At 39.8% G+C, this 27,762-nt stretch overlaps 4 protein-coding genes and 1 long non-coding RNA gene across 7 annotated transcripts in view; 3 read left to right on the top strand and 2 right to left on the bottom strand.

Moving 5' to 3' along the window:
* The first annotated feature begins 5,770 nt into the window (after positions 1 to 5,770).
* On the top strand, positions 5,771 to 6,481 carry LOC105186159 (uncharacterized). Its single transcript, XR_849999.1, has 3 exons — positions 5,771 to 5,806; positions 5,941 to 6,015; positions 6,409 to 6,481. It is a non-coding gene; the product is annotated as an uncharacterized LOC105186159 (long non-coding RNA).
* Positions 6,279 to 7,639, bottom strand: LOC105186160 (ribosomal RNA small subunit methyltransferase NEP1). The gene is made up of 4 exons (XM_011146193.3): positions 7,362 to 7,639; positions 6,946 to 7,189; positions 6,671 to 6,879; positions 6,279 to 6,573 (listed from the first exon to the last, which is right to left on the bottom strand). Exons 1-4 carry the CDS (start codon positions 7,500 to 7,502, stop codon positions 6,460 to 6,462), a joined length of 708 nt encoding a protein of 235 aa, XP_011144495.1. The 5' UTR covers positions 7,503 to 7,639; the 3' UTR covers positions 6,279 to 6,459.
* A 1,186-nt stretch (positions 7,640 to 8,825) lies between these two features.
* Positions 8,826 to 14,289, top strand: Gga (ADP-ribosylation factor-binding protein Gga). Of its 2 annotated transcripts, none has more exons than XM_011146191.3 (12): positions 8,826 to 8,925; positions 9,113 to 9,248; positions 9,341 to 9,501; positions 9,797 to 10,030; positions 10,138 to 10,311; positions 10,500 to 10,719; positions 10,867 to 11,196; positions 11,358 to 11,478; positions 11,734 to 12,098; positions 12,239 to 12,405; positions 12,560 to 12,670; positions 12,889 to 14,289. In XM_011146191.3, the coding sequence occupies exons 2-12, from the start codon at positions 9,212 to 9,214 to the stop codon at positions 12,979 to 12,981; spliced, it is 2,013 nt and encodes a 670-aa protein (XP_011144493.1). In that variant the 5' UTR covers positions 8,826 to 8,925; positions 9,113 to 9,211; the 3' UTR covers positions 12,982 to 14,289. The 2 variants fall into 2 exon arrangements, with proteins under 2 accessions (XP_011144493.1, XP_011144494.1); XM_011146192.3 differs by lacking the exon at positions 8,826 to 8,925 and adding an exon at positions 8,942 to 8,992.
* Positions 14,056 to 16,720, bottom strand: Lst8 (MTOR associated protein, LST8). Its single transcript, XM_011146188.2, has 7 exons — positions 16,457 to 16,720; positions 16,025 to 16,177; positions 15,836 to 15,897; positions 15,619 to 15,769; positions 15,165 to 15,367; positions 14,868 to 15,010; positions 14,056 to 14,684 (listed from the first exon to the last, which is right to left on the bottom strand). The coding sequence occupies exons 1-7, from the start codon at positions 16,580 to 16,582 to the stop codon at positions 14,560 to 14,562; spliced, it is 963 nt and encodes a 320-aa protein (XP_011144490.1). The 5' UTR covers positions 16,583 to 16,720; the 3' UTR covers positions 14,056 to 14,559.
* Positions 16,721 to 20,665: 3,945 nt separating this feature from the next.
* LOC105186156 (paired box protein Pax-9) overlaps positions 20,666 to 27,762 on the top strand; it is a 16,049-nt gene continuing 8,952 nt past the window's right edge. For both annotated transcript variants that reach the window (XR_003112911.1, XM_025298849.1), the window contains exon 1: positions 20,666 to 21,626. Coding sequence is in view for 1 of the 2 variants with exons in the window: in XM_025298849.1 (XP_025154634.1) it covers positions 21,608 to 21,626 (19 nt within the window). In the remaining variant the exon portion in view is untranslated. The remainder of the gene's footprint in view (positions 21,627 to 27,762) is intronic.

The raw sequence follows: 27,762 nt of genomic DNA, 5'->3' as shown, positions 1-27,762 counted from the left end.
ACGCAAAATGTAGGGTTTTGAGAGACTTATTTTGGTGCCAGACCAGGCCTGTATCTCTAACCGTTTAGGAGATATCGAAGGTTAAAGTTTTCCAACCTTTCTCCGTTGATATCTCCGCTTCTACTGGGAATAGAGAGTCGCCATTTACGGCAATATGTAGGGTTTTGAGAGGACTTTATTTTGGTGCCAGACCGAGGCCTGTATCTCTAACCATTTAGGAGATATCGAAGCTTAAAGTTTTCCAACCTTTCTCCGTTGATATCTCTGTTTCTACTGGGAGTAAATAGTCGCCACTTACGGCAAAATGTAGGGTTTTGAGAGGACTTTAATTTGGTGCCAGAACCAGGCCTTTATCTCTAACCGTTTAGGAGATATCGAAGGTTACAGTTTTCCAGCCTTTCTTCGTCGATATCTCCGCTTCTACTGGTAGTAGAGAGTCGTCAATGTAGTCGAAAATGTAGGGTTTTGAGAGTACTTAGTTTGATGCCAGAACCAGGCCTGTATCTCTAGTCGTTTAGGAGATATCGAAAGTAAGAATTTTCCAACTTTTCCGTTGATGTCTCCGCTTCTACTGGGAGTTGACAATCGTAATTAATGGTGAAGTGTAGGTTTTTTAGAGGACTACGTTTTGGTGCAAGAAACAGGCCTGTATCTCTAGCCGTTTAGGAGATATCGAAGGTTAAAGTTTTCCAACTTATACCTTTGATATCTCCGTTTCTACTGGGAATTGAGAATGGAAATTTATGGTAAGATTAGGGTTGGTATAGGACTACATTGTGGCAAGAATGCGTTTCTGTATCTTGAACCGTTTAGGAGATATAGTAATTTAAAATGTTTAACTTGTGATGATATCTCCGTTTCTACTGTGAATTGAATGTCGAGCTTTATGGTCAAAGTAGGGTTGATATAGAACTATATTACAAAAGAGCGTCCTGTATCTTGAGACCTTTAGGAGATATCGAAAGTTAAATATGCTATCGATGAGGTTCGCTTATAACTTCCATTTATCTCAAGAGCGCTTCTCGGGAACATTCCGTTCGAAAGGTTAGTCCGTGATAAAAAGTTTCTTGCGATCTGAGGCCGCTGTTGTTTAAAGTTAAATTGCAGCAACGGTATTGTTATCGGTCAACCCTGAGACCGGCTGCTAACATCCATTTGTGACGTCTGCCGCGCCTTTGCGGTTACCGATAAATTCAGTTTTCTTGATTGCTCGCGTGATTTCAAGTGGCCATAATATATGGCGAGAATACATGGCAATATATGGGAATAATATATGGTAATAATATACGGCAACAATATATGGCAACAATATATGGCAACAATATATGGCAACAATATGTGGCAACAATATATGGCAATAATATAGGACAATAATTCATGGAATATATTTTTCGTTACAAGAGTCAATGCAAATTTGCGGCATGCACAATGTAATAATAAAAGTAATAATAAAGTAATAATAAAAGTTCTTTCTGCGAACTTTGAGTCAGACACTCACCAATGATGATATTGATGATGTCCTGTTGCATCCAACCAGATCCACCAATGTCCGCCCATGTCCGCTGCCGCTCTCCATGTCGCGCAACATCCATCTTGCAGCTCGTCCCACGGTGATCGCTACACTTTCATCACACTTCCGCGACGCGGTCGATACGCGGTATTAGAACGGCGATATTTACATCAATTAACGAACGTTTTACTCGCCATCGGTGGAAACTTTTTGCGCGCTGCGAAACGGACTCTATAAACTCGATCGGCGAGGAGTAAGAACCGTGTGAAAATTTATTGACTCGTCCAACGGATTTTTACGGTGCTTTTCGCGATTGCAGCTGAAAAGTCGCGAAAATGTGGGATTATCGATATTTACGAGTGAAATATTCGCGACGCGAATGCACGCGAGGAAAGATTAGACAATCAGAAACCGCTTAGGGAGCCTCCTTAGGGAGCGCAAAGAGAGAGGAGCGGGGCAAAGTTTTCACGCATTATAGCTCTGTCACGACGAAGCTTACGTTCGCGATACTTTTAGCTACGTTTGGCGAAATGAGTATTTAAGTTTTCTTTGTTAGCAACGCGAGTAAAAACGCGTATATTGACGACCGCGGTCGCGATATTCAAAGGCACACGAGCGAGAATACCTCAAGCTCGGCGTGCGCTGGCGCAATTTCTACGCGCATTATACGTTACTCGAGACAATAGGGATTGTGATGAATGGACAATATTGCCAAATAATTCTACAGCCTGTTTTGCAAATAAAAGAAAAGTAGCTAACGATATCGGCATTTAGGTATGAATATATTTTATACGGACAATTGAATATTGTCAAATAATTAAATCGTTGAGTAATTCTGCGGCCCGCTTGAAAAATAAAAATAAAGCAACTGATGTCGGTGTCGCGGTTGTACATATGAATATTCTCTTATTCAGATGACTGAACATCAAAAGAGAATCATTCAGTATTTTAAATCTTGTATGTAATGCAGGCTATCGATCAAGTAATCCCCTGATTGTTTCGAGCAATGTATTTTATTCAACGTCACAAATATACACATGCAAGTATCTATTTTCAATTCGCATTGACTCGAACGATATTTTTTAGTCCCACATCCGTCATGCAGAATTTTGTTTCTCTTTTCATTTTGACTCACCGAAACGACTTGCAGTCAGAGCCGGCCACGTTCCGCTTCAACTCTGTAACAAAAAATTCACATTTGCTCATCAGATTTGACCAACGAGTGCGGGCGAGTAAAAGAGTAGTTTACCCTCTGCGTTCGTAATTCAAGTCGAGCCGGAAATTATATCCCAGCTCTAGATCGCCAAGGGTCAAACAGAAGACTATAGTAAACTTGTAAACTTACCTTCAAGCCGACTCTGCTTCGCCCGAACCGGATCCTCCGGTGCGGCATCCGCGTCCACCGGATTGCTGTTGCTTTCCGCAACAACTGAAACAGAAAAATAATTTTCCCGGTTGATAACCTGCGGTAGAGAGAGAATATCTTTGATCGGGACCAATCGAAAATACGGATATATTTTGATACGGAATTTTTATCTTTATATTTTTGTTCCAACATTATAAATTTAAATGGGACTTGAAGCTTTCAAGAGAGCTGATGAGGAACAAGTTACAAAGGCAAAGATCGTAAAGAGTTGAACACAGATGTGTAGGAAACTTGTAAACTTTACCTTCCGGCCGACCCTGCTCTGCCCGAACCGGATCCTCCGGTGCGGCATCCGCGTCCGCCGGACTTGCTTCCCGCAACGTCTGGAACAAAAATTTAGCGTTCTTGGTTGGTAAGCTGCGGTAGAGAAAAAATGGTTGGTCGGGATGAGTGGAGAATATTCGCTACGATTTTTTTTCTTTATTGACATTGAATGTCTAGATAGGAGCTCTTGAAAGAGCTGACGAAAGAAAATGACAATAAGAAGCGGAGACAACAGTTGTGTGCTCTCGAAAATATTCTTTTACGGATGGACATTTAAATTCAGATCCCGTAACAAGAGTAAACAAACTTGAAAGAAGCGCTGACCGAAAAAAAAAAAGATCGCAGTCTAAGAAGCGATATGACGTTGAATATTCTACACAAGACCAATATTCTCACACAGGAATTGGGAATGATTCAGAATGTTTGATTGAGAACATGATGAATTCGAGATCCACGTCCATGGATCGTTAACCGTCTTTGTCTGGATCAATATCTTTTGTATACAACAACGCAATAAATAGATAGACAGACAAAGATTGACGAGAGTAATTGCAAATTCATAAAGTGATGATTACTAGTCGGATGATGACGGATTGTGAATGCCGAGCGCGAAATTCCGACTTCTTATTCCCGGAAAATTCGTCAAACGTACGCTCTCGTTATCGGAGACCTCCCGCGTAATAAATGATTCCACATACCTGGAAACGTGACGTATCGCTGCCGGCGTTCTGCTTCTCGACTGCTGAAGTCCTCCGGATTTCACTCGCTCACGTTTCTAATGCTGATACTCGCGATTCGACCGTGCAGTTAATGAATGAGATGCCGACGCGATGCCGATTGAGTATCTCGAGGACCGACGAGATATATTTCTTTTAATTACACGAGACGGAAGTGACGAGAGCGTCGCGCACGGCTGCTGCTGATGGAATGAGGTCGAATACATGAGGTGCGCGAGTATTATAATACGAAGGGCAAAAAGTGTCGTCGCTCGCGAGCCGATCAACACAATCGGCGCGATGTAAACATTGCGGGCCTCGGCGGCGGTTGAAGCAAGAGAGACTTGCCTTTGAGCGTCTCTTGTTTTCTCGAAGGTTTCGAAACGACGAGGGGAATGCGAGAAGGCCTTTCAACTGTACGCGACATTGATGCGCTCTATTTATTGATTACTGAAAATAAAGAAAATTACTCTGTCGAAGCATCGGACATTTGTTAGCTTTATGTTAATTAAAGAGGAATGTATACGATTAGAAAATGTGTTAGCAACTAATTGTACAGAGTGTAAGTTGTTGTGACGCCGTTTTCAGAGAATAATTAAAGGTCATGGTAGCGTTAAAGAATGGAATTTCATCCTATGTGAATTTAGTCGCGCTCTTATTAAATATTAGTCCTGTATAAAATGTCGTATTTAAAAGTATTGTTTCGCATTCACGAGATTTTGTCGTGAATTCTGCTCTCAGATTGGATCGCGGGTGAATACTTTTTAATGCGACGGGGAATAGAACGTGAAAATCTTGTATGCCTCTGAATCCGAAAACGATTAGGAGAAGAAGTGAATATTTTTCAATACGAAAGTTCGCATTTAAAAATTATCGATTGCGATTGAATACAAGGCATATTTGAAACGAATTGAATCCTTGTTAATGCGAAGCATTCACTACTGCCATCTCGCATTTAGCGCGGTGAAATTTAATGGGAACTAATACTTTTTATTTTCCCTTTCTTCGGATCAGAAAGCAGAATTCAGACGTATTCAAAATGTCAATATTTTTTAATATGTTTCAGTTCGACATTTTATACAGGGAGATTATCCGCTGCGGACAATAACTCTTCTACTTTTCATTTAACATTCAATGATGATAAATAACATTTAATTGCATTCGTTTGGCTTTTTTTATTTCGAAAATAAGAAAATATATACCGGGGTGAGATTTTACCCATGACAACATCAACGTGATTTTCTTTGATGCTTTTTTTAAAAGTTCAAATATTTCGTCGACTCGCAGGATATTTATAATCGGAGTCTCGTCACGTTAATTACGTGAATAACACGTGCTCCTCCGAGCGGATCGAATGTTCACCGACGGCCACTGTCAGTGCCACGAGCGAATGTCCGGAGCGGACGGGATGCTGAATTAAAAAACAAGACGAAGTGAACGGGACGCGGACAACGATACATCATGCGTCTCCATACATGTCAAATTGTTTATTATAGAAGAGACTTTGATACGGCAATATATATTCGAAAATTTAACATTTAATACGTACTTTTATTTTTTCTGCTCCTCCCCCCCTCTCTGCCGCTCTTTTTAGACCACACGAGCATAGTCTGGCATAGAGATGGCAACTGTCATTGCAGCACGGACATAAACCGCCTGAAAGTGGATGTAGCATGGACTTCCACCATATGCAGATTTTACCACCGAGACCTGAAAGTGGATGTACTATCGTAGTTCCCCTCTCAAAATGGATGTAGATGGCGTCCTTTCCCAGTGCGGAAAGTCGGTGTCGCAGAAAATGTCGTATTGGCCGCTCTCAGGTTACTCTCTGATAATACTGAATATATAAAAAAAGAAAAACAAAAAAGAATATTAGTAAATATCAAGAAGGTAACTAACATTGTTTTATTTAAATTACATTTGCAAGAGAAAGGTACATTTAGGCCTTTGTATCCTACATACATTAAAATCATATGATCTTTCTCTTGTAGCTTCAAGTAATTAGAAAAAATCTTTTATTTCAGATTCAATGGAAGCTAAACTAATTCTATGATGAATATAGCAGCAATTCCGATCCTATAACAAATGTCTAAAATTTGGTATATAAGCCAATAATACATTCGAATCTTTTTTTTTTAATTAATATGAGAAAGTAGAGCAGAGGAAAAGTAGGAAATGTAGTATTAAATTTCCAAATGGATATATATCTTTAAATTAGAAACTACTTAAATTCTTTTTTCAAATTTTGTTCTTAGATAAAATTATAAAATATTCAGATATGAAAATTGGTTCATGTATATGTGTGTATATGTGTACATACATAATATACACATATATGTACATACATATATGAACCATTTTTTATATCTGAATATTTTGCGATTTTAAGAATAAAATCTGAAAAGATTTAAGTAGTTCTTTCTTCTATTTTAAAGATTTGTCCACTTGAACATTTATCAGGACCATGTCATAGGACTCTGATATTGTTGCAGGTGGATGGTGTATGTGTATATTACATACATGATAATTTACACAGATTTTTATTAAATAATTCCCCAAACTTCTTCAAATGCTGTACATAATTTACTACATGTGATAGCAGCTGAGAGAGGATATTTACTAATTGCAATAATATCTTCTGTATAATCTGTTTTAACCTAGAATAAAACCAAATTTATAAATAATAGAACAATTAATGAATTATTGATATTGACAGAGTTATTAATATGTATAATCGTATTTGTAATTGTTTACTTGGCCATGTGCCATAGCTCCAATTACAATAGCAATTGGTTCTTCAGAAGGCACAAGTTCTCGTGGATTTTGTACTTTGTTAGAGCTAAATGACATCAGAATTTTGCGACAACCAACTGGCAAATGATCAGATACAGGATTCTTAATTACTTTCAGTAGTTTCATTGGTCCATCAGATGCTCTAATATTATATTTGTGTAATAATTGTACTGTAATATAATAATATATTAATAACTTCAAATTATACAAAACAAAAAACAAATATAAATATTTACCTATTAATCCAGCAAAACGTTTGAAAGTCCTTGGTATCCTGGTTTGTGGATTAATTTCTATCAATACATTTTTCTCTGTATGAATATATACTTGTAACAATCCTGCTCTATTTAATGGACTATCCATTAACATTAGCAGACACTGATGAGTAATATCTGGCCTACATGATCCTGGATCACGATTGTATTTCTTTAAAATAGCTGTATGATCATCACAATTCAACAGCTCAAAATTATTTCCATTCTGCAAAATATATAAATGTTGAATTAATCTACTTCAATTAACTTGGCTTTGTAAAGAGATTCATGCGTTTATAGATATCACATTAAAATCATAAATGCATAGAAATCATTGATAGTGATAGGAAATGAATATTTTTAAGCCTTTAAACGCTAATTAACACGAGAAACATCACCTTCACAGATTCTAGTTGAGCATATTCCAATATAACAATAAGACGCTTCTCTTGATTCTTAATATGTTTTACTTGCAAATGTTTAGAAACAGGATCGTATTCATAATTATCATCATTCTGCCTTTTCCTTTTTGGTTTCATTTTGAACAAAATATGAAAATATTACAGTGTTTGTCACTTCCCACGTGTATAAATCGAAACAAACCGTGTATTGTTAACTGCATTACCATTAGGGCAAGATCACAGGCTTTTGCATAACACATAAAGCTTTAAACACAATGCCAGGCAACAGGCAATAAGAATAAAAATAGACCAATCATAATCGACTATTACAAGAATAATCTATTGTGATTAGTCTATTTTTATTCTTATTGCCTGTTGCCTGGCATTGTGTTTAGGGCTTAATACATAACACATAAAGCTCGTATCAGACTATGGATTGGGATTGAGATTAGATTGAAATTTGACCAATTGAAAAAGAGAAAATAATCTCAAGTATAATAAACTTACTCCTGATTGGTTAAATTTCAATCCAATACTTAATCCCAATCCGTAGTCTGATACGGGCTTAAGAGAATAAACCAATTAGTTTTCTTCATTTTCCTCCTCAAGACAGAAATGAAGAACTCTGATTGGTTGATTCTCTTATGCGTTGTGTATTATACGTTATGCAGAAGTCTATGCTCTGGCCTTTTGGCCTGTTCGTTTTGTCTGCACTGCTAAACTCAGTCCAGTTCGGTTCGGTATATGCCTTTAGGTAGAAGGGTGTACCCATACGCCATTCTTCAGCTGCGTTAAGGGGAGAAAATGCACTGCTAAACTGGTGCATTAAGTTAAATATGGTCTGTTCTTTTTAGCTGCACTGCGGAACTAGTGTAATAAGTTAGAATGAGACAATTATATTTTTTCTCACTTTAACTTATTGCACCAGAGTTCAATAGTGCAACAAAGGCCGTGTTCCAAAATTCACTGCCGGTACTGAAAATATATAGTTTGTGTCACGCAAATTATAACTTTTCAGCGCTGGCAGTGAATTTTAGAACACGGCCTAAAAAGAACAAATCTCTTAATATTTTGACATCGATTATTTTTATCGTACAAAATCGATTATCGTATTATTACCTAAACGATAGTTTTTAATTCGATATTCCTAGAATCATCAGCGTTTTCAAATGCGACCCATTAAACGCTAAAAACGTTTTAATGCTCGTTTCTATAAGCCAACTGTGGTTAATTTAACCGGATGGTTATTCGACCGGCTGATTATTCAGTCAAAATTGACTAATTGTCTTTGCTAATTTGATTAATGACAGATGCAATTGGAACTACCAACTTTGTTAACTTAACAGGCTGGTTAGTCGACAGGTTTATCCAATCGCATATGTTATTAATCGGTATTGAAAAATGCGGTTGGTCAATGCCGCTGGAATAACCAGCCGATTAAGTTAACCAAGGTTGGTAGAAACAAGCATTAGTGCTTCGGTATGGATCATCGCTGTAGGTAGGGCAAGATGGCTCCATCGATAGGAACAGCTGTTTTACGCTGAAGGACATCGTAAAGCAAGTAAATAATAAATTGGAAACAATATAAAACGACGATAGATCGACCTCTCATATTAATCGTTAAATTCGTTAGTAGATAGTAGCACCAAAATTAATTATAGCGGTTCATTGTTGCAAGCGTAACGTTAAAATAATTTTAACGTTCCGACTAATAATGACCGTTGATACACTCTCATGTGATTTTACAGAAAAGTACGAAATCTGACACAGAATGTCACGGGCTGTGCTTTAGTCAGTATAGGTCTCAATAAAAGTTACATGCAGCGATAAGCAAACACAGTTTTAAGATGGATGTAGTGACCACTAGCCTAGAAGCTCTCATACGTGAGTATGATTACAAGCAATATTAGCAATTTAAATATGACTTTTTCCGAAGAGACCTAATATACATATTGTGGAATATTGCATTGTCATAGAGAGAGCAACAAATTCACAAAATCAGAAGCCAGATGTAGCAGCTATTGAAGCATTTTGTGTGTTGCTTACCAAAGAAGCTGAAGGTATTCAAATTGGCACAAAGTTGTTGGCGACGCATATTCAGTCGCTCAATGAATCAGAAGCTTTGCAAGCTCTTTCTGTATGTTATTATCAGACATTTTCTAGGATATTATTGTGTAATATACTGTTGAGAAAATTATAGACATATTGGCTATCAATATATTTCTTTATGTACTGATATTTAAGTACTTAGGATATCATTAGCATAGACATTAATTAGAACTTTAAAGGTGCATATATTTTAAAACTAAAAAAAGGCAGGTCCAACTTTAAAATGATATAAGTTTCAAAGGGATGCAAATCATATATGTAGTATTTTCATGTTGTAAAATTTTGAAATATTTAAATAACTGATGTTTTTTTTTTATTTTCAGTTATTAGATACTTGTATGAAGAAATGTGGGCCATTATTTCATGCTGAAGTCGGTAAATTCCGTTTCTTAAATGAGATGATAAAATTAGTTTCACCAAAATATCTTGGTGGCCGCACTACAGCTACTGTACGGCAGAAGGTTCTGCAACTTCTTTATGCATGGATCAGGGAATATCCTCGTGAATTAAAAATTAAAGAAGCCTATGAGATGCTAAAGAAACAAGGGGTTATTGAGGTTAGCTTTGCCTATATAATATTTCTAATTACTGTTATATATTGTCTTGTGTAAATTTTAAATATAGTTATGTCAAATACTAAGAAGAAAGCAAAAATAAATTGCAGGAAGATGCTGCATTCATAATGGCCAACAGTGAGGAAAGTCAAAAATCGTCTAAGTTAAGAAACAGTATATTCGAAAATGAAGAAATGTCAAAGCATTTGCGCAAGTTGCTTCACAGCAAAGATCCTTACGATTTGCAGACCGCGAATCGGCTGATCAAGGTTATGGTAAAAGAGGTAGATATCTAAACCCCAGATGAATATTTTAAATATTTTAAACAAGAGATCTTTTGACTAAGCTTTGAATACACCGATAAGAACTGAAGTGTTCGAATCCTGATCTAAAATTTTCTGGATCCAGTTTCTTTGCTTCAATTATTATGTTTTCTCTTAGATTCTGATTGTGGATTACATCATTGTTTTAGGATGAGGAGAGATTGCAGTTAAGTACACGAAGACACATGGAATTAGAGTCAGTACATAACAATGTGAAGCTACTCTCAGAAATGTTAGATTCCTATAATCAGAATGAAACTAGCGCGGAGGATCTCGAATTAATGAAGGAACTGCATCAAGCATGCGAACGGCTAAAACCTATGCTGTTGAGACTTGCCAGTGAAACTCAAGGCAACGTTGAAATGCTCGGTATTTTATCACACTTAATTGTATATTGATTCATGCGGTAATGCAAGTCATATGTAACCGACTCGAACTCATATATTATATTCAATTTTTTATAATTTTTAATAATTAGATTAATCAATAATTGGGACAACTGATAATTGTACTCAGGTGATGTGCTTGCTGCAAGTGATGAGCTGAGTCAGGTCTTCGAGAAGTACACGTCTGTTATCGTCCTTGGACAGTCCACAACGGAACCTTCTAAGGCCAACAATTTTAACAATGGATCTTCACTCTTAGACCTGTCGTCTCCTACCGAAAATGTTCCTTGCGAGAGTACTTTAAGTACACCGAGCGCAACTTCGACAGATCATCGATCTGACATGGACGTTTTGGGAGACATATTTAGCGTGTTAGAAAAACCAATCAAGTCGGACGCGAGTTTGCTAATGCCTAACAACATTATGCAACCAATTAGCGTTTCGCCCGTGAGCAAGAAAAGTGAGTATAGACTGAGACAATTTAATGTAATAATCCTGAATTCACGAACTTTTAAGCTAAAATTATTTTTACAACTTTTTTGTTTTCTCTTACTTGTTCATCATGTTTATTTATCAAATACTTTAGTCGTGTATTGTTAAAATGACAATATTTGGACGTAGACGAAGTTACTAACAACGAGGGAGGAAAGATAGACAGTAAAGCGAAAGCATTGGAGGAGTTAAATGAATTGGGAGAGACTTTACTAAAGCAAAGCTTGTCGAGTGCACGCTCGTCGCAAGGGTAAGTATTTTATTTACTCATGCTTTGAAAATTTGGTTCCTCTAAAAATATTAATTTTTTGCTTGTAACTTAAAGTTCTGACTTAAACAATGATATTACAAATAATTAAATTTCATTATCAAAGAAAAATTTTTCTCAAAGAGAAGAGTGTTTATTCCAAACTAGACAATATATTTATATGTAACGAACGACAATATATTTATATGTAATCAGATACATCATGTTTGTGTTATATTATAAATAATTATTTTGCAGGAAATTGAATAATAACGCGACCAAAATCGCTATTGGTGACTCAGTTTGGAAGCAAAATTGGTCCCACGAGACTAACACGTCTGATGCGTCACAACGTATCACAACGGAACAACTGGAACATACGAAGTGTGAGACAAACAGTAACTCTGAAACTTCGGTATCCGCAAATACGTCGAAAATTAATGTGATCGCTGATTCGTGTAACAATAGTAATACAAGTGCGGTGATACCGGACGCGAGAATACCACAGCAACAGCATCAGAACGTGACACAGTTGCGCAATGGTTCATCGAGGATAACGGATATCGAGCCCGAAATCAAACCACTGACTGATATCAATGTTAATCTTGAGGATATTACGCCAGGTTGTTACACTGATTCTCATGACAGATTAGTGGATTAATTTATACGCCAAATCATTATTCTATCAATTCTCGCTATTTCTTGTATATATTATGTTTAAGAAATGTCACACTCTATTTAAAGAATCAATTACATTTGGCAGGTACAAATCCACCTCTGACGGTAATCGAGGAAAGAAACGGTATAACTGTGGTGCTCCATTTTGCTCAAGACAGCCCTAGGCCGGATGTGTCTGTAGTAGTAATTACTACAATGAGTAAAAACACAAAACCGCTTAGTAATTATCAATTTCAAGCAGTCGTACCTAAAGTGAGTATACCCGATAAGTCATGGTTCATAAATTTAAGTATCAAACAAATCTGGACACGAAAATTTAGTACTTCAAGATTTAAGAAAAGTTAGAAAATTTGTACAATTAAACAATCAGGAATTTCTTTGTATAAACTGCAAAATGTATGCACAGAAATGCAAGTGTAGACTGCAGGCACCTTCCGGCATGAAGTTACCGGCGCATAATCCATTCCTTCCACCTTCTGCAATCACACAAATTATGCTGATTGCAAATCCTCTTAAGGTAATGAAATTCCATAATTATCCATATATTATTTTGCATCTTATAATTTGTAATATTCTTTATACATACATAATTTTTTATTGATATAATAATTCTTATAATTCTTAAAATGTTTATACATGTAGATTAATAGTTTAACGCACATAACGTTAAGATTAGCATAATCAATATGATATTTTTGCACGAAAAAGTGCATTTTTCATAAGTTGTAATTTCAGGAGCCCGTGTCCTTGAAGTTTATGCTAAGCTATACATTGGATGACGAAACGTTTACAGAGATGGGTGAAGTGGACAAGTTACCTCATCTATGAGATTCAGCGCACTTCTGTGGCGATCTCAATGCAATATTACATTCATATTCGTGCCCTCAGCAGGCCAAAATATAAAAATATTCCAATTATAGAGCGATCCAATCATTTAGAAATATGTGCAATGAGATGAACTTGTTAGATTTTCTGCACACTATTTTAAGCTTAGAATGCATAACAATTTGAGAAGATCGATCTGACGACTACCTTAGTTACAAATTTTATATACATTATTCTTCACATGGATCTCTGCCTCGAAGGAAATAAAAAATGTAGTGAATATCTCATGCGAAATGAGCATGTTAATGAAACAATTTTTCATAACATGTTAGAATTACTATAAGTAGAAATAATAAAATAGGACACGATTGCCAGATTGTGCTAATAACAAGTGACGATATTCCTTCGTTAAAACATGATAGAACTGCACAGTTCTATCCAGATATAATTCAGAAATTGAATTTCAGCAGCTGATTGTTAAATTATTATTATACCTAGATTATATTAATTTTTTAAGGTTTCGATACTAGAACGATGGAGCAAATATGCTACTCTATTTTACAAAATTTTTAAAGAATTTAATTTGAAATACATCCGGTGTGTGCCACTTTGTAATATTTATTATACCATAAAATAACATATGAAATATACACAAGTACTTATTCTCTCGCGTAAGATCATCTTATGTATTGTATTCGCATAGTTCTATATAATAAGTGTAATAAGTATCACGAAGCAAAGTCATTTTCAAATTGTGCATTCTAGGATTAAATTAGTGAAATATGAAGGTAACAGGAATTAAATTATCCTAATGCGAAGTTTACAAGAATTGTCATAAAACTGTCAATAAAGAAGGGAGTAGTTAAATACACACCCTTAATCTTAGTATGCATAACATTATTTTAGACCCGATGCAGTATTTCTTCTTATATGTTCTTTTTATTAGTTTGGTTCTCAGCTTCTAACAGTATGCATATTATTGAATATGCAAAAGAAATGGACGTGCATACTAGGGTTAAGCAGAGTGATATTATTTCATATTGTTACGGAAATCTTTGTTTTAATTAGGATACGGTATTCTGGTATTTGTTTATTCGTATATTTAAGAGTCTATCGTACATACGTAGTTGTATGCTGCTTTGTGATATATGCTTTAATAAGTGTAAACCTATTTTAAGACTGCGAGTTTAATAAACCAAATAAGATTAAGGAGAAATAAACGGGGAGAGCTGCAACGTGTCTGTATGAAGGAAAAAATTCCGCAAATGTGTTTTAACGATATTTTAAGTGATAATTAAATTATTATTATTATACTGAGTTTCTTTGTACATTGTTAAGCTTCTGTCATATTTGTTTAATATGTATTTTGAATTTTTTTCTCTTTATAGTTTTACATGATTCTTTTTCGAATTTCCGAAAAAATTTTCAAATAATATACAACATTAAAAAATGAATATATTAATATATATGTACCTGACGGTCTTCTTTTACAAAATTATGGATACAATTCTTAATTTTCAACAAATCTTAAACATTGAGAAATGTCTATCTCTTATATATCACACATATATATTTTTATATTTAGCTCGCAGTAACGATTTCGTCGCGAAAAGCGAGAGCCGTGACGGCTTTCTGGTGTCCTTGATATTCTCGTTCTATTGATCCTGTAGATGCATTCCACAACCTCGCGACTCCATCTGAGGAAGCTGCATGATACGCGACCCCAACAAGAAGTGAAAATAAATGTATAAGAAACATCATAAAGCATCAATTGCTCTACAGTTTCTTGATTCCTTTTTTACAAATTTCTTAAAATAAAAAATTGAAAATTCCGACAGAAGTTATGTTGCTCAAAAGTTATCGGGACTGAGAGGATATACAATGCTCACCAGTAAATATATATTGAGAATCTGCACTGAATGCTGCATCCCAAACCCAGCGTTTAGCCTCGTGCTGAAGTACCTGTACTTCGGAAAAATCTGTTGTTCTCCATACTCGAGCAGTCTGATCAGCCGATGTCGTCACTAACAATCTTAAGGGATTAAATTTAAATATAGAAAATTTTCAGCAGAACTTGCAAAAAGGTTATTCAAAATTATAGCATTTGATACTAAGATGTCATTAGAAAACATTTGAAAGATGGACATAAATGATTGTCTGCATATCTCTAACAAAAAGATGCTTACGTAGAATCAGGGCTGAATTTGCAACGAAGAGCATAACGTTTATGAGCCAGAAGTTTATGACGAGGATTCAACCTTGTAGGCTCCTCCCCAATACCCCCCGTAAGTGTCCAGATGTAACAGTGTCCTTTATTATTCACAGCTGCCATATAAGTACCATCTTGATCTACCGCAATATCCTGTATTGAAGATTCAGCCTCAGGAATCTATAAATATTTAAAATAGTTAACAATTAAAAATAGTTAATATAGCAAATTGTTAAAATTACTGTAATATAATATTTCTAAACATTGTTCTTTTGTGTTTATAGTGCTCACATGAAGCTATACTATGTCAATATAAAATAGGGAGTTTCCAAAAACAGGAGTAAACCACTGATACTTTACTTTTCTGGATTTTATGGATGAATATGAAATTATTATAATATAACACAATAAATGTAATACAAACTACATACTAATTGCTCATTATGATCCGAACGCAAGTCCCATAAATGTATGACTCCACTCTGATCGCCAACAATTAATTCTGCCTGATTTGGATGCAGGCATACACAGTTTACAGGTGCAGTAACTTGAAATATCCTTTGGCATTGAAAACTGCTTGACCTGTTATCATCCAGTAATAATTAAGTTCAAGTTACAAATCATCTTTTATTTGTACAAATGATTTACCTCATGTCCCATATTCTTGCTGAACAATCTTCTCCTCCAGTATACATCCATTTTCCTTCTTCCTATTTATAAGAAATATTTGTATGCATTACTATGGCTTTTATTGCGATATATTAAAATTTCCAGTTTAATAACAAATATATAATACAAAAAGACATTCTATATATGACACAAATATTTATACTGAACCTGAAAACCTAAGCCAGTAATATTCTTTGATACTCCGTCATAATTGATAACTGGATTGGGATTATTTGAAGCTAAATCGTACATTCGTATATGCTGATATCCAGCAGCGGCTACAACATACTTGTCAGGTGTGATATCTAAGGCATTAACTTGCTATAAAGTCCATTAAGGAAACTTATATAGAAAACATTATAGAGGAAATTCCACACAGCAGGATAATAGCTAAAATCAATAATCTTCTTTAAACAATTGTTCAAGTTAATGTTTTTATTATTAACAAAGTGTGTTTACTTATTGTTTTATCTACACAAACTTACAATTATATTTATTAAATATAATGTTGGACAAAAATTACATATGATATAATAAAGATGTAATAAAATATTTAACGAAATAGTAACAAACTTGCTTCACATAATTATCAAAGGATACAGAATCCGCGTGTTGTGCTGTACGTTGACAAACACCTGTATGTGGTTGCCATATTTTGATTGTGTGATCGTAACCTCCGGTTACGAAAATTACTTGTTCATTACTAATTGCACCGTCGACAGTCATTTCTGATCAAATTAAAGCTTATTCAGTTAGGAAATGTATAATAATTCACTGCTTAACAGCCATGATATTTTAAAAATACACTCCTATCATTACAGTATACAACAACACCGTTGTTTAGAAAACTGATCTAACTTAGCAGAAGAAGAAGTCTGATGAAAGAGAAGGAGAGAACTACGTCCAGAAGAAGCCAGAACTTCATGCTTACCTCTGATTGGTATGTTCTTCTGGACTTATCAAGATCTAAATTATACTCCAATTACAAACACGATCACTAAATCTGCTTCTGCTGAATACAGCCAATACCAGCGAGTCTTATGGAGGATTCATACTGCATTCGATATGCGACATAGACCCAACGTCCAATGGGAGCTCTTTAGGGACTTTGGCTAGAGAAATGTCCAGTTCCAGAAAACAAATTCTCTCATTGCGATTAATGCAATCTAATGCGATATCTATCGTGGTACTATCGACATGCGAAATTCAAAATGGGAACGCGCAAAACAAAACGCCTCTTTGGAACTTGTTGCAATAGTATATGTATTTCCAAACATTTTAGTTGTATAAAAATTGCGAATAATGAGGAAATTTTAATCGCGCTCTTTCATGTTGTGTAAAAGATATACAGAGAATTCTACAAATGTTATATGCGGTAATTATGTTTGAGTTTCCAACATAATTTTTCAAGTAATTAAAACATATAGCAAAGAAATTTGCAACAAAGATCAATTTATAACTCATTATCATGTATGCTTGTTATTAGATTTAATAAATTGTGTGACTAGTTAGAATTAATAAATTTACTTGGTTAGTTTTGGAAAATTAATTGATAACATTATTGATAGTGAAAGCTTAAGCGTTTTTCAATGCTTCCAATTAAAATAAATGTTTTAACTAATTAATCGGGATTTGTAATTGTAATTAAATTAAGGAAATATATGAGCAAGTGTAAAACAGACAAATTTAGCGTGACAAAATGTTTACGATAATTTATACAAATTTATTTTTTCACCGTTAACATATCATATTACTTATTCCCAAGTGAATAGTTTTTAAGGTATTTCTAAAATATGTTGATTGCGCGACATATATAGTATAATTGTTAATTATCTGTTTATCTTACAGCTGATGTTTCTACTATTGTGCTACTATATTCTACTGTTCTATTCTGATGTACTACTTTCTAAGTGAAAATGGACAAAAAATGCTGCATCTGAATACCAATACTCTCAGTACAGGAGTCAATCAGATAAACCTATTTCTACGAAATAGAATTACAAAGGGTATTATGATGAATTTAAACATCATGAGCATTTCCGACCATCACTGGGCAAATCGTGTCGCACAAGCTTCATGCTTGTGCAGCCCCGATGTTGGCGCAGTCGCGGGTACTTTTAATCTATTTCCTTTTCTTTCCTTCTCGGGGCCAAAGAAAGATCCGGCTTTAGCATACAAGAGCCGCCAGTGGTGATGAGAGAGGGGCATCGGTAGGGAACGAGAGAGGGAGGGAGGGAGGAGTAGTAAGGGTTAGAGCAGCCGACGCCGCAGCAGCAGCAGCCAGAAATGCATTAGTTATATTTTGAGATTGCATAGCGGAACGCCCCTTTGGTGCGCCTATTCCCTCCTACGTTTCAGCATTATTATGGAGATAAATGTGGCGAATATGTCACAACACTGTGGATCGATGCAAAATTCGTTTAAGGTGTAAATTGTCTAACGAAAGCGCGACGCTTTATCTCGCGTGTTTATTCATTCCGGTTCCGCCCCGCTGGTTCTAAACCGTCTATCTCTCGTCGTAAACGTCGCATGAAATCCGTCCCGTTTAATTACTTATTAACGAAAGTAACTCTCTTGCGATGTGCGAGAGAAATATAGGAGCAACAGCTTATTTTCGTGGGGAAGAAGACAAGTCTCCAAAATCTCGACGATCTATCCTCTTTGAAGTTATCGTCCGCTTTTAATTAGCGCTGTTTAATTGATTAGCGACTAAAACATAATAGCGGACTAGGTCGGAGCGCAATAGCTCGGAGCTATCACGTGTGAAGAGAGGGATCTACTACGTAAAAATCACGAATAACGCGACCCTTCTCTCCCGGGTTCCGCTAATGGCACGTTTTTAATGAGAACGTAGAAAGTCGACACTGAACGATTTCCAAAGAAGTAACAAGTTCCCCATTCCCCGAGAGTTCTCCTCGTCGTTCCTTTAACTAGTATAATAGAGTATAGGGGCGGAGCATCTTATACCGCTGCTCGCCGTTCATCGCCGCTGTCGCCGTCGTTAAAGAGCAAAAAGAGAATATTCGTATTTCAAAGGAGCGAGCCGTCAGATCGTACAACTCTCTTCATAAAGAAATGTTTAAAACAAAGAAGCTTGCCGTGTGCCGCGAATAAACGGCGTGCAACGACGCGTAATCGCCGCGTACGAAACAACACGACGTGAAATTACCGCGTGTAAGTTTTCTCAATATTCGAAAGAAAAATCGAGCAATTTTAATCGAACTAGCGAAAAGAAACATGCTTTTCTCTCCATCCTTCGCGAATGACACCTGAGATCTAGTCATCGACACCGAAAGAGAGTTTGTGCGAACTCCAGATTAGGTTTCCCGCGACTAAACGTCGCGCTGCAATTCCGTCTTCTTAAGAGAAGAGCAAATCGTTGACGAGTAAGTGCAACACTTTCTTTCAATGACTTTCACAGCGCCCAATAGGAGAATTACCTAGTCTTAGTAACTTTCGGAAGGCAAATTCTCCCATTGGACATCGGATGCGCTCCGAAGTTTGTCGAGGTAGAAGTTTGTCGCGGCCTTTCTGCCGCTGACTGTAGCTGAGTTCAGTTCGCCGGAATCACCTTCGACGCGTCGTGAAACGTCTCGCGGGACGGCAATTAATTCAACCGGACGAATGGTCCGAAAGCGCTTCACCGCTCCTCACTGTTGATACAGCATTTACGCTCGCGAATGCATCGTTACGCTAGCCTCCGTCGCGCTACTTTTATTATCCCGCGTGTCTCATTTAATGTCGTGGAAAGGAAGAGAGATCGAAGAGACCGAGCGAGAGAGAGAGAGAGAGAGAGAGCGAGAGAGAGAGAGAGAGAGCGAGAAAGAGAGAGAGAGAGAGAGAGAGAGAGAGAGAGAGAGAGAGAGAGAGAGAGAGAGAGAGAGAGCGAGCGCGAACGAGCGCCAACAGTTTGTGCACGCGCGCGTGCTATCACGCGTCGGTTTCACGAGCCAAGTATTTAGCGCCAAGCAGAGTGCCAGGCAGAGATATCAGGTAAGGCACACAGAAGAGGCGTAAACCATGGTCGCTCACGGTGCAGTGCTGTCGCCAATGGCCCATACGAATGTGACTCCGCCTCTTAGCGTGGCCAGACCTCTCCTTCCTCGAGTCCGCGCGCGGCTTCACCGTAATCGCTTGGTTGCGCTCGGTCGAGCGTGCGCAGCAACGTTGTGCACGCGCGCGCGAGAAAAAGAGAGAGAGAGAGAGAGAGAGAGAGAGAGAGAGAGAGAGAGAGAGAGAGAGAGGGAGAGCGTGTAGGTGAAGGCACACACATCACATGCACGCAAGGGTGCGCATCTATGAGCGCGAGAGCGCATTTCGCACAATCGTCCACCAATCGGCTACTCAACCACTTGTGGCCTTCGCTCTCGCTCTGCGTTGCCGCTCTCGTCTTCCCCTCTCTCTCTCTCTCTCTCGCAAGTCGCTCTTTTTCCCTGGAATTTTCTCTCTCCCTCTCCCTCTCCTCTCTCTCTCTCTTTTTCTGCTATTTCAAATGCCAAAGTATAGATATGTCACTGCTGCTGCTGCGAGTGGGTGGACACGCGCGCGTTCAGAAAGAAAGAGAGGGAGAGAGAGAGAGGAGCTCGCCACACGGCTCCATCCGTGAGTGTTTCTCTCTCACATTCGGCCGATTCATTTGAACGCGCCCGTAGACGCGCTCTCTAACTATACAGGCATGCGTGCGTGTATATGTATAGAACGCTACAACGTTCGGACGTTCAGGCGGGGGATGTGTGCCTCTAAGAGCCGTAGAGGGATTTCTTATTTCTGCTCTGGTAAATCTGTCGCTCCAGTCAGTGAGGCAGCGAAGGGCGAGCTGCGCACCATTGACCGTGTCCGTGCTTCTTTTTTCGTCTGCTCGTGGCCGCCGGTTGTTGCCGACCACGACCGCAGCGGGACGGTGTGGAGTGCGCGCGTCTTTTCTTTATTGTTGCGCTACCGTCCACATTTGTTGCTACGCATTGTTGCAAGCATTCGTATCGCGTATCTCTGCCGCGTTCGGCCTCGTATTTGCCGCCGCTGCCGCCGCCGCCGCCGTCGCTCCCTTCTTCACCTTCTCCTGCGCCTCCGTAAATCCGCGTAACATCACAACGAGACTCACGATCGCGCGATCACTCTCTCTCTCTCTCTCTCTCTCTCTCTCTCTCTTTCTCTTTCCCGACTCGAATCACAATCGAGTGTAATCGCCTTGGTAAATGATCTCGCGCATCGCCATTGTTCCGCGATTGTCTCGGGCCCGACTTGCGAGGGAAAAAGAGCGCGGCATTCGCGACGAGCCTGCGCTCATTAACATCCGCTCTTGGTCTCGGCGAAGCCGTCGTCGCGCCCTCGGAGACTCCCGCGACAATCAAAAGACTCGGCTGTCGAAGTTACAATGGTGCTACTCGTCTGGAGATCGGTTGCAAGCATCGCCGCCTCCTCGTCGACGCAGCGCGCGCGACGCAGCGGTCTTCTGTAGATTTCCGCGATTTCCCGTTTCCCGAGGCCTCGCTGTCTTTTATGCATCTCACGCGACGACGACGACGACGACGACGACGCTCATCGCTCGGTATCGGATCGCCCGTCGCTGCTGATCGCTCGTTATTGCGCAACGCGCGACACGGCAGATTAAAAGCGCGCACGGAGAGAAACGTAAGAGCGGGCCGGCCGACGACGAGACCAGGCTCGAGTGAATTTAGAAAAGCACGTGCGGTTGCGGAACTGCTCACGCATCGTATGTAGCCGACGGCTGCCGGGCTGCGCATCTTCCCGATGGATCCGATCATGCTAGGTGAGCACACACACACATACACACACCATTCCGTCGTTCCCACCAAGTAATAACGAAGCACGCCGATGTACACCACCTACGCGAAACGCGCTGATCCAATTGCGATATTTATCATACACCTGTTCGTCGATCGCGTCGCGGAAAGCAAATCCGACCAACGGCAACTCGCTGAAATTCACGTATCTGTGTTCCGGTCGGTTTCGGGAACGAACGCTGTGCGATTCGAGTATTGCTCGACTCGAAAGAATCTTCATTCGAAGGGTCTCACTCAGGTGCAATCAGCGGCAGAGAGGTCCAAGTCAGAACCACAATGTTGATTCGACGTCGATGAGGGTTGAATTAAATGAACCATTCAACGATTCATCGATCATTTCAACGTCAAGTCAACGTCGAATCAACGTTATGGTTCCGACCGAAGTTGCAAGCGCTTTTTCATCGAGTGAGCTTTTCACTCGTGCCCGACAGAATAAAATTGCTCTTTCGGAGGATTAATGTTCTCCCTGGATACTGGAAGTTTTCTAAAACTTATTGAGATACGGACACATCTTCCTCGGTGCAGTCGCGCCTGTACAATCCTGTAAAATCCGGCGTAAATTCTTCCAAGTTTTTGGTAAGTTGAATGGTTAAATGTCTGTCCTCGTTTGAATCGAAAGAAGAACAAAGATAAACGTATAATTTAACTATCAGTTGACTTACCAAGAAGTTGGAACAATCGGCCCTTAACCTCAATTACCAGTGCGAGTGGAAATTCGATTAACGAGTCGACTGTAATCTCGAAGTGCAGGGAGTCGATCGGCTCGCTTTTTCGTACCGAAGGAGCGTCACGGAATCGGCGATTTTTGCCAATATATCGCGCGTTCTCCAGATTCTTCATGAACATGACGCACATGAAACACAAACGGTAATCGCGAATCACCGGTCGCAATCGAGAATTTCGAAACGGCAGTCTCACACTCCCGATACGATCCTCGATTAACGCTCTCGATACTTTTCGACCGCGACTGATCGATTTGGTTTGCCGCTTGAACGCTACCGCTGAATTTTCCTTGCGGCCCCATCACGATCCGTCGCTGTTGCTTCAGCCACAAACTTCTATGTGTAAGCTAGACCGAGAACTTCCATTGTGGTTTTCATGTATAAAAGTGACCCTTGTGTAAAACATAAAATTGTGCGTACATGCGTATTGCAAAGTTCCGAAAGGAATGTAACTGCACCGTACAGGCATTTTTACTCCAGAAAATATTAATATTTAATACTTATGTGAACATTGAATGTGACACTCTACAAGAGGAAATATTAAATATTGAATAAATATTAATATTTTCCGGAGTAAAAATGCCTGTACGGTGTAGGTTCTTTTCGGGACAATTGCAATGCGCAGGCGCGAAAATTTTAATACATACTTTTAGGGGACGCGTTGAAGAGACCAGTTATCGGTCTAGTGTCTAATATAGAAGTCTGTAGCTTTAGCCGGATATATTTCGGAAATATGAAAAGACATCGCCAGTTGCTCTTTAACCACGTTTGCCTTCGCACCAGGCGATACGATCGGGGGGGGGGGGGGGGGGCACAGCGAGGACTTAGTAACAGTAACCCGAAAACTGGGCGGCCGCCGAAGTCAAAGGACAAGGAAGCCGCGAAATAGAGGCGGGGATATCGCTGTCTTAGATAATTAGTCGGGGTTAGAATGTTCTCGGGACGGCTAGGGCGCGGAAAGTGTTCTCGCAGACACCGGTCGGTATAATAACGTTATTATATCGCAAAGTAGTCGATTGCCGCCGCGCGATTGCGCCTAAAGTTTACAACGAGAAGCGCCTTTACCATCACGTCGTCTCAACGTCGATGGCTGTAATATCGCCGTTACAACGTGGACGTTTCGCTCGTTAATTAGTTAGCCGTCGCGAGAAATGGTCGTCCCTCGCTCGAGCGGATTCCTCGCGCATTCGCGGGATCTCCGCGACTGGATCTAATCGTATACGAACGGTGCATTATTTAATTCATCCGCGCTTACGCCTTTTCTTTCCCCCGGTTAATTAGCCGCGCGTGAGATCGTTAGATGCTTAATTAATATAGCCGAGCCAATGGCTGCGAGCTACGAGCGCCGTGCGCGACGAGCCTGAACGCTCGCGCGCGCGCGCGTGAAATCTTATCTTCAGGTACATAACTGTTGCTTGGTCCGATATAATGATGGCGTGAATAGCGCGGCGCAAGTGCGTCAAATGGGACACGCATTAGAAAAGGAGCAATATCGGCGAAGTTAAGCTTTTAATGAGAAAGCGATACCCGGCATAACGACGCGTTCGCGGTGAAATTGAGTCGCGTATTAGCCGCCTCGATCGAATCGGATCTTCTTTCGAGTCACTTTGTGTCTCATTGCGCTCGTACATCGATGTGTGTGTGTGTGTTATGTGACACGCACATGCGTCCGCCGCGACAGACCGTCGCGCAAAATCAGCATTATTGTTTCGAGAAGCATCACACGCAGCGCGGGTTCGCGTATAATTATGTTCGACACGGCCCATTCATAGAAAGTATGCTGTATTCATTTCTTCGGTAGAAACCTTTGACCCCCCTTAGTGGGTCCCGGATGCCCCCGCGCTTATCGCTGGGTGAGTTTGTCCTTTTTTAACCCGGCGCTGATTGCCGTACAAGAATTGGATACGAGAGACAGAGAGAAAGGAATCTCGGAGAAACGACAAGCAATAATTCGTCGAATTTTGCACGTTTCGCCGCCGAATTCTACACCGACAATTCGCGGTTTTTTGCACGCGCGCATGCATATCGTGAACAACAAACAAACGTAGATTGCAATTCATGTGTAGAGAGCGATTGGCGTTTCACCGTTCGAACGCGTTGATCGCCGCAACGGTAATAATCGGACTCGCTCTTGCGAAATTCCACCACAAGTTCCATCGAATCGCCTTTGTTCATCGGACCTAGGCTTTCAGAAAATTTGCTCTCTCGCAGACGAAGAAATAGAAATAATGGCTACGTTCAGCGGAGAAAGCTGCTTTGCAATTGAGTTGTAAAACTCATGAATTTGATTGGTGCGTGCTCTTGAATTCAGCCAACTTTGAGAACATACGCCAATTAGATTCACGAATTTTACAACAGTTGTAAAGCGGCTTTTTCTGCTGGACGTAAGCAATATTTCCCGTCAGCGCGATAGCAGTCGAGCGAGAGAGCGACGAAAATCCGGCGATGCAATGAGTGCGCACAACTCTGCGACTGCCACAACTTACGCGAAGATGTAGCAAGAATTTGTTATGACTCGTGAAACACTGCCGATGACCCAGATCTAAGTTTACTCTTGCAACAGTTCTTACCACTTCGTAATCTCTGACTGGGAAAGTAACAAAAGCGATACTCTCCATGTCACTGCGGCTAATAGCGCGTCACCTTCTTCTCGCTCGTCATATTCGGAGAACCTGAGACGAAAGTCCAAATACCGAAATGTCATGGTTTTCAAACGAGTATCCGCCGCCGGCATGGGACATCGCCAGCGTACCGTGTCGTCTCGTTTTGACAATTTTTTCGCCGTAAATCTCGCCGACGAATGCCGTTCGTCTTCTTCGCCACTGTGCGCGTCCGCGAGACTTGACAACTAATCGGTTAATTTCGAGAGAGAGAGAGAGAGAGAAAGAGAGAGAGAGAGAGAGATGCTTCTCTCGAGAGAGTTTGAGAATTTATTACGGTCTCGGCGGCTCGGCGATCGTTGGGATTTCCGTGTTCGTATGTCTTCAGGAATCTGCCAGTAAAACCGAAACGTCACGTCACGTCTCCCCGGGAGACACACCTGTCTGCGTATCGATGTGTGCGGTGTGGAGGTTGTGCGGGAGGAAATCCTCGGCGTTAATGTAAGATCAATAACACGGTCGAAATCGGAGTTGTGAATCGAACGAGTCGACGGGAAGAGAGAGAGAGAGAGAGAGGGAGGGGGGAGGGAGAGAGAGAGAGAGAAAAAGAAAAGAGAAAGGAAAAGCAAGGAATTACTGCACAATAATACGCAAGAGTGAGAAAATAATATAAAGAAATAATGAGCGGACTTTAATCTATCTCGGTTGCTCTCTCCGTGTGTGACGTTAACAATATCCGAAGTCAATGACACCAATACACTCATAAGTGCTACTTGCCGCTGATATGTAACGCGATACATTGGAAACGTAAAAGCGCGATAAAACGATTCGAACATGCCAAAGTCATCGTGCGTACAGATACGCAATCACGTATACGTATCAATAATAACGCGATTTATCGCGACTCTTTGTAACAAATTATTAACCTCTTACGATGTTACGATGTTACCCGTTCTTCGAATAAAATTATGATCGACGTATTATAATTAAATCGGGCGGGCGGGATTCAGGGCATCGCGCGCGATTTCCTCCGCAAGGACACCGCGAATGTCTGTGGAAGAAGAAGAGCGATTCTCGTATTTCTCAAAACGTGCGCGACACGTCGTCGTTAAACTTTTCGAACAAGTTACACGAGATTTTGGACTTGAGTTGAGACTCGTGTGGGGGGGACGGCGGGGAGGGGGGGCTGAAAGAAAGAAGAGCTGCCAGGTGCTTCGCGCAAAATGTCTCGACATTTGAGTGTAGGACGGAGGACGAGCAGCCGTCACAGATTCATTAGCGTTCAATTAGCATTGTTTGTTTCTGTTAAATAACGAGTGCGGCTTTTAGAAACGCTGTTGAAATAGGATTTTGGTCCAGTTGACAGAGGACCATACAAATATTGGCACTAGCTGCTGGAATTTTCTGTCGACTACCTACTACCGCGAGGGAATCCTCGAAAAGATCGGAAAGAAGCAGGAGCCGAGTTGTAGGAGCGACGAGAGCACGTGAGAGTGTGTACGTGTGTGAAACAAGTTCGCGGTAAAACTTTTAATTCTCCTCCTCGTCAAATCATCGCGCGCGGGCAAAAGCACTCAATGCGCTTCTTTTCAGCCGATTCAGCAGCGAGACGTTCAGCATCGTACAACGCATTTGACGGAAGAGGTCCGAGTTATTTACACATCGGTATCTCGCTTTTGGGAAAAATTCACTGTATACATCGCTAGATATAAACGTCGATTATCCGTTAATAATTATGTAACCGTCGGCCGTATCAAGAAGTAAGAGGAGACAACACGGAGAGGAGAAGCATCACGTTATGATACGATATACGCACAGTTGTGCGTTACCAACAGATACCGTGACGGATTTCGAGCGGGAGAAAGAGACGAGACAGAAAGAAACGCACATCGCGGCGTTTCCAAATTGAAATTTTAAACGCTCGACTTCGCCTGGCTTCCGCTTAGCTTCCCTCTCTTCTCTTTCTTCCGCGGACGATAATCGAGATACAACTGCAAGGTAACGCGAATACATAAAAGGCCACCGAACGAAATGTGGCGGCCAGAAGTCTTATGAGCTCGCGAGCGAATTTTCGACGCGAAGGGTGCGCACCGCGCTAATAAAATGACCAGGCAATTCTCTTTATAGCTCTTATACGATGTCGATTATTATTATTATTCTTATATTACACGTTCGGCCGAGACTTGTATGTCTTTGCCGAGAGGCGACGCGAAAAGAAAAAAGAAAAAAGATAATATAGAAATCGACAAAGCGAGAGGAGAGAATGAGAGAAAGAGAGACGTGCGATCCATTACCAGCCAAGAGCAACTCGAGAAAACACAAAGGGGTGGGGGAATATTGCGCACTCATAATAGGCACGATCGACCGTGATTGATTCACCGGACCGGACTTGATTAATTCTTCACCTCGATTCGTGCTTATGCACCTTTGACGACTTCACGAACTCGCGAGTGCTTTTCGCCGCTCGCACGTCTCTCCTCTAAGTGGATTGTTAATCGAAGTCACAAATGTGTGTTATTGTATCAATACAGATACTGCAATCAATATATGTATGGATTTTATCTACTTGATTTAGTGTTATATCATCAGTATCAAAATATAGACTCTCTCTCTCTTTCTCTTTTTCTCTCTTCCTCCCTGTTTATAATTAATCCTCTAAATTTTAGGGAATTTTACTCTTATCCTCAAGGCCTCAAGAGGATTCCTCTTCAAGATCAAGAGGAAAATATTATAAACACATTATTCTTAAAGTTAGAGGGATTATATGTTATATGTATAAC

Source organism: Harpegnathos saltator, unplaced genomic scaffold, assembly GCF_003227715.2.
Source record: "Harpegnathos saltator strain DR-91 unplaced genomic scaffold, Hsal_v8.6 scaffold240, whole genome shotgun sequence".
NCBI classification, from domain to species: domain Eukaryota; kingdom Metazoa; phylum Arthropoda; class Insecta; order Hymenoptera; family Formicidae; genus Harpegnathos; species Harpegnathos saltator.
The sequence above is the reverse complement of the archived record's forward strand: the minus strand, read 5'-3'. Positions and strand labels throughout refer to the sequence as shown.

What these genes read in the sequence shown, in the direction of transcription:
- LOC105186160 (XM_011146193.3), bottom strand. Translation starts at nt 7,502, where the DNA reads ATGAAACCAAAAAGGAAAAGGCAGAATGATGATAATTATGAATACGAT. An exon ending in ACGTTTTGCTGGATTAATAG is followed by an intron (nt 6,880 to 6,945) that starts GTAAATATTTAT and finishes ATTATATTACAG; the next exon opens with TACAATTATTACACAAATAT. An exon ending in GAGCTATGGCACATGGCCAA is followed by an intron (nt 6,574 to 6,670) that starts GTAAACAATTAC and finishes GTTTTATTCTAG; the next exon opens with GTTAAAACAGATTATACAGA.
- Gga (XM_011146191.3), top strand. Translation starts at nt 9,212, where the DNA reads ATGGATGTAGTGACCACTAGCCTAGAAGCTCTCATAC. An exon ending in TTCGCCCGTGAGCAAGAAAA is followed by an intron (nt 11,197 to 11,357) that starts GTGAGTATAGAC and finishes ATTTGGACGTAG; the next exon opens with ACGAAGTTACTAACAACGAG. An exon ending in AGTGCACGCTCGTCGCAAGG is followed by an intron (nt 11,479 to 11,733) that starts GTAAGTATTTTA and finishes ATTATTTTGCAG; the next exon opens with GAAATTGAATAATAACGCGA.
- Lst8 (XM_011146188.2), bottom strand. Translation starts at nt 16,582, where the DNA reads ATGACTGTCGACGGTGCAATTAGTAATGAACAAGTAATTTTCGTAACC. An exon ending in TTACTGGCTTAGGTTTTCAG is followed by an intron (nt 15,898 to 16,024) that starts GTTCAGTATAAA and finishes TCTTATAAATAG; the next exon opens with GAAGAAGGAAAATGGATGTA. An exon ending in GCAAGAATATGGGACATGAG is followed by an intron (nt 15,770 to 15,835) that starts GTAAATCATTTG and finishes GGATGATAACAG; the next exon opens with GTCAAGCAGTTTTCAATGCC.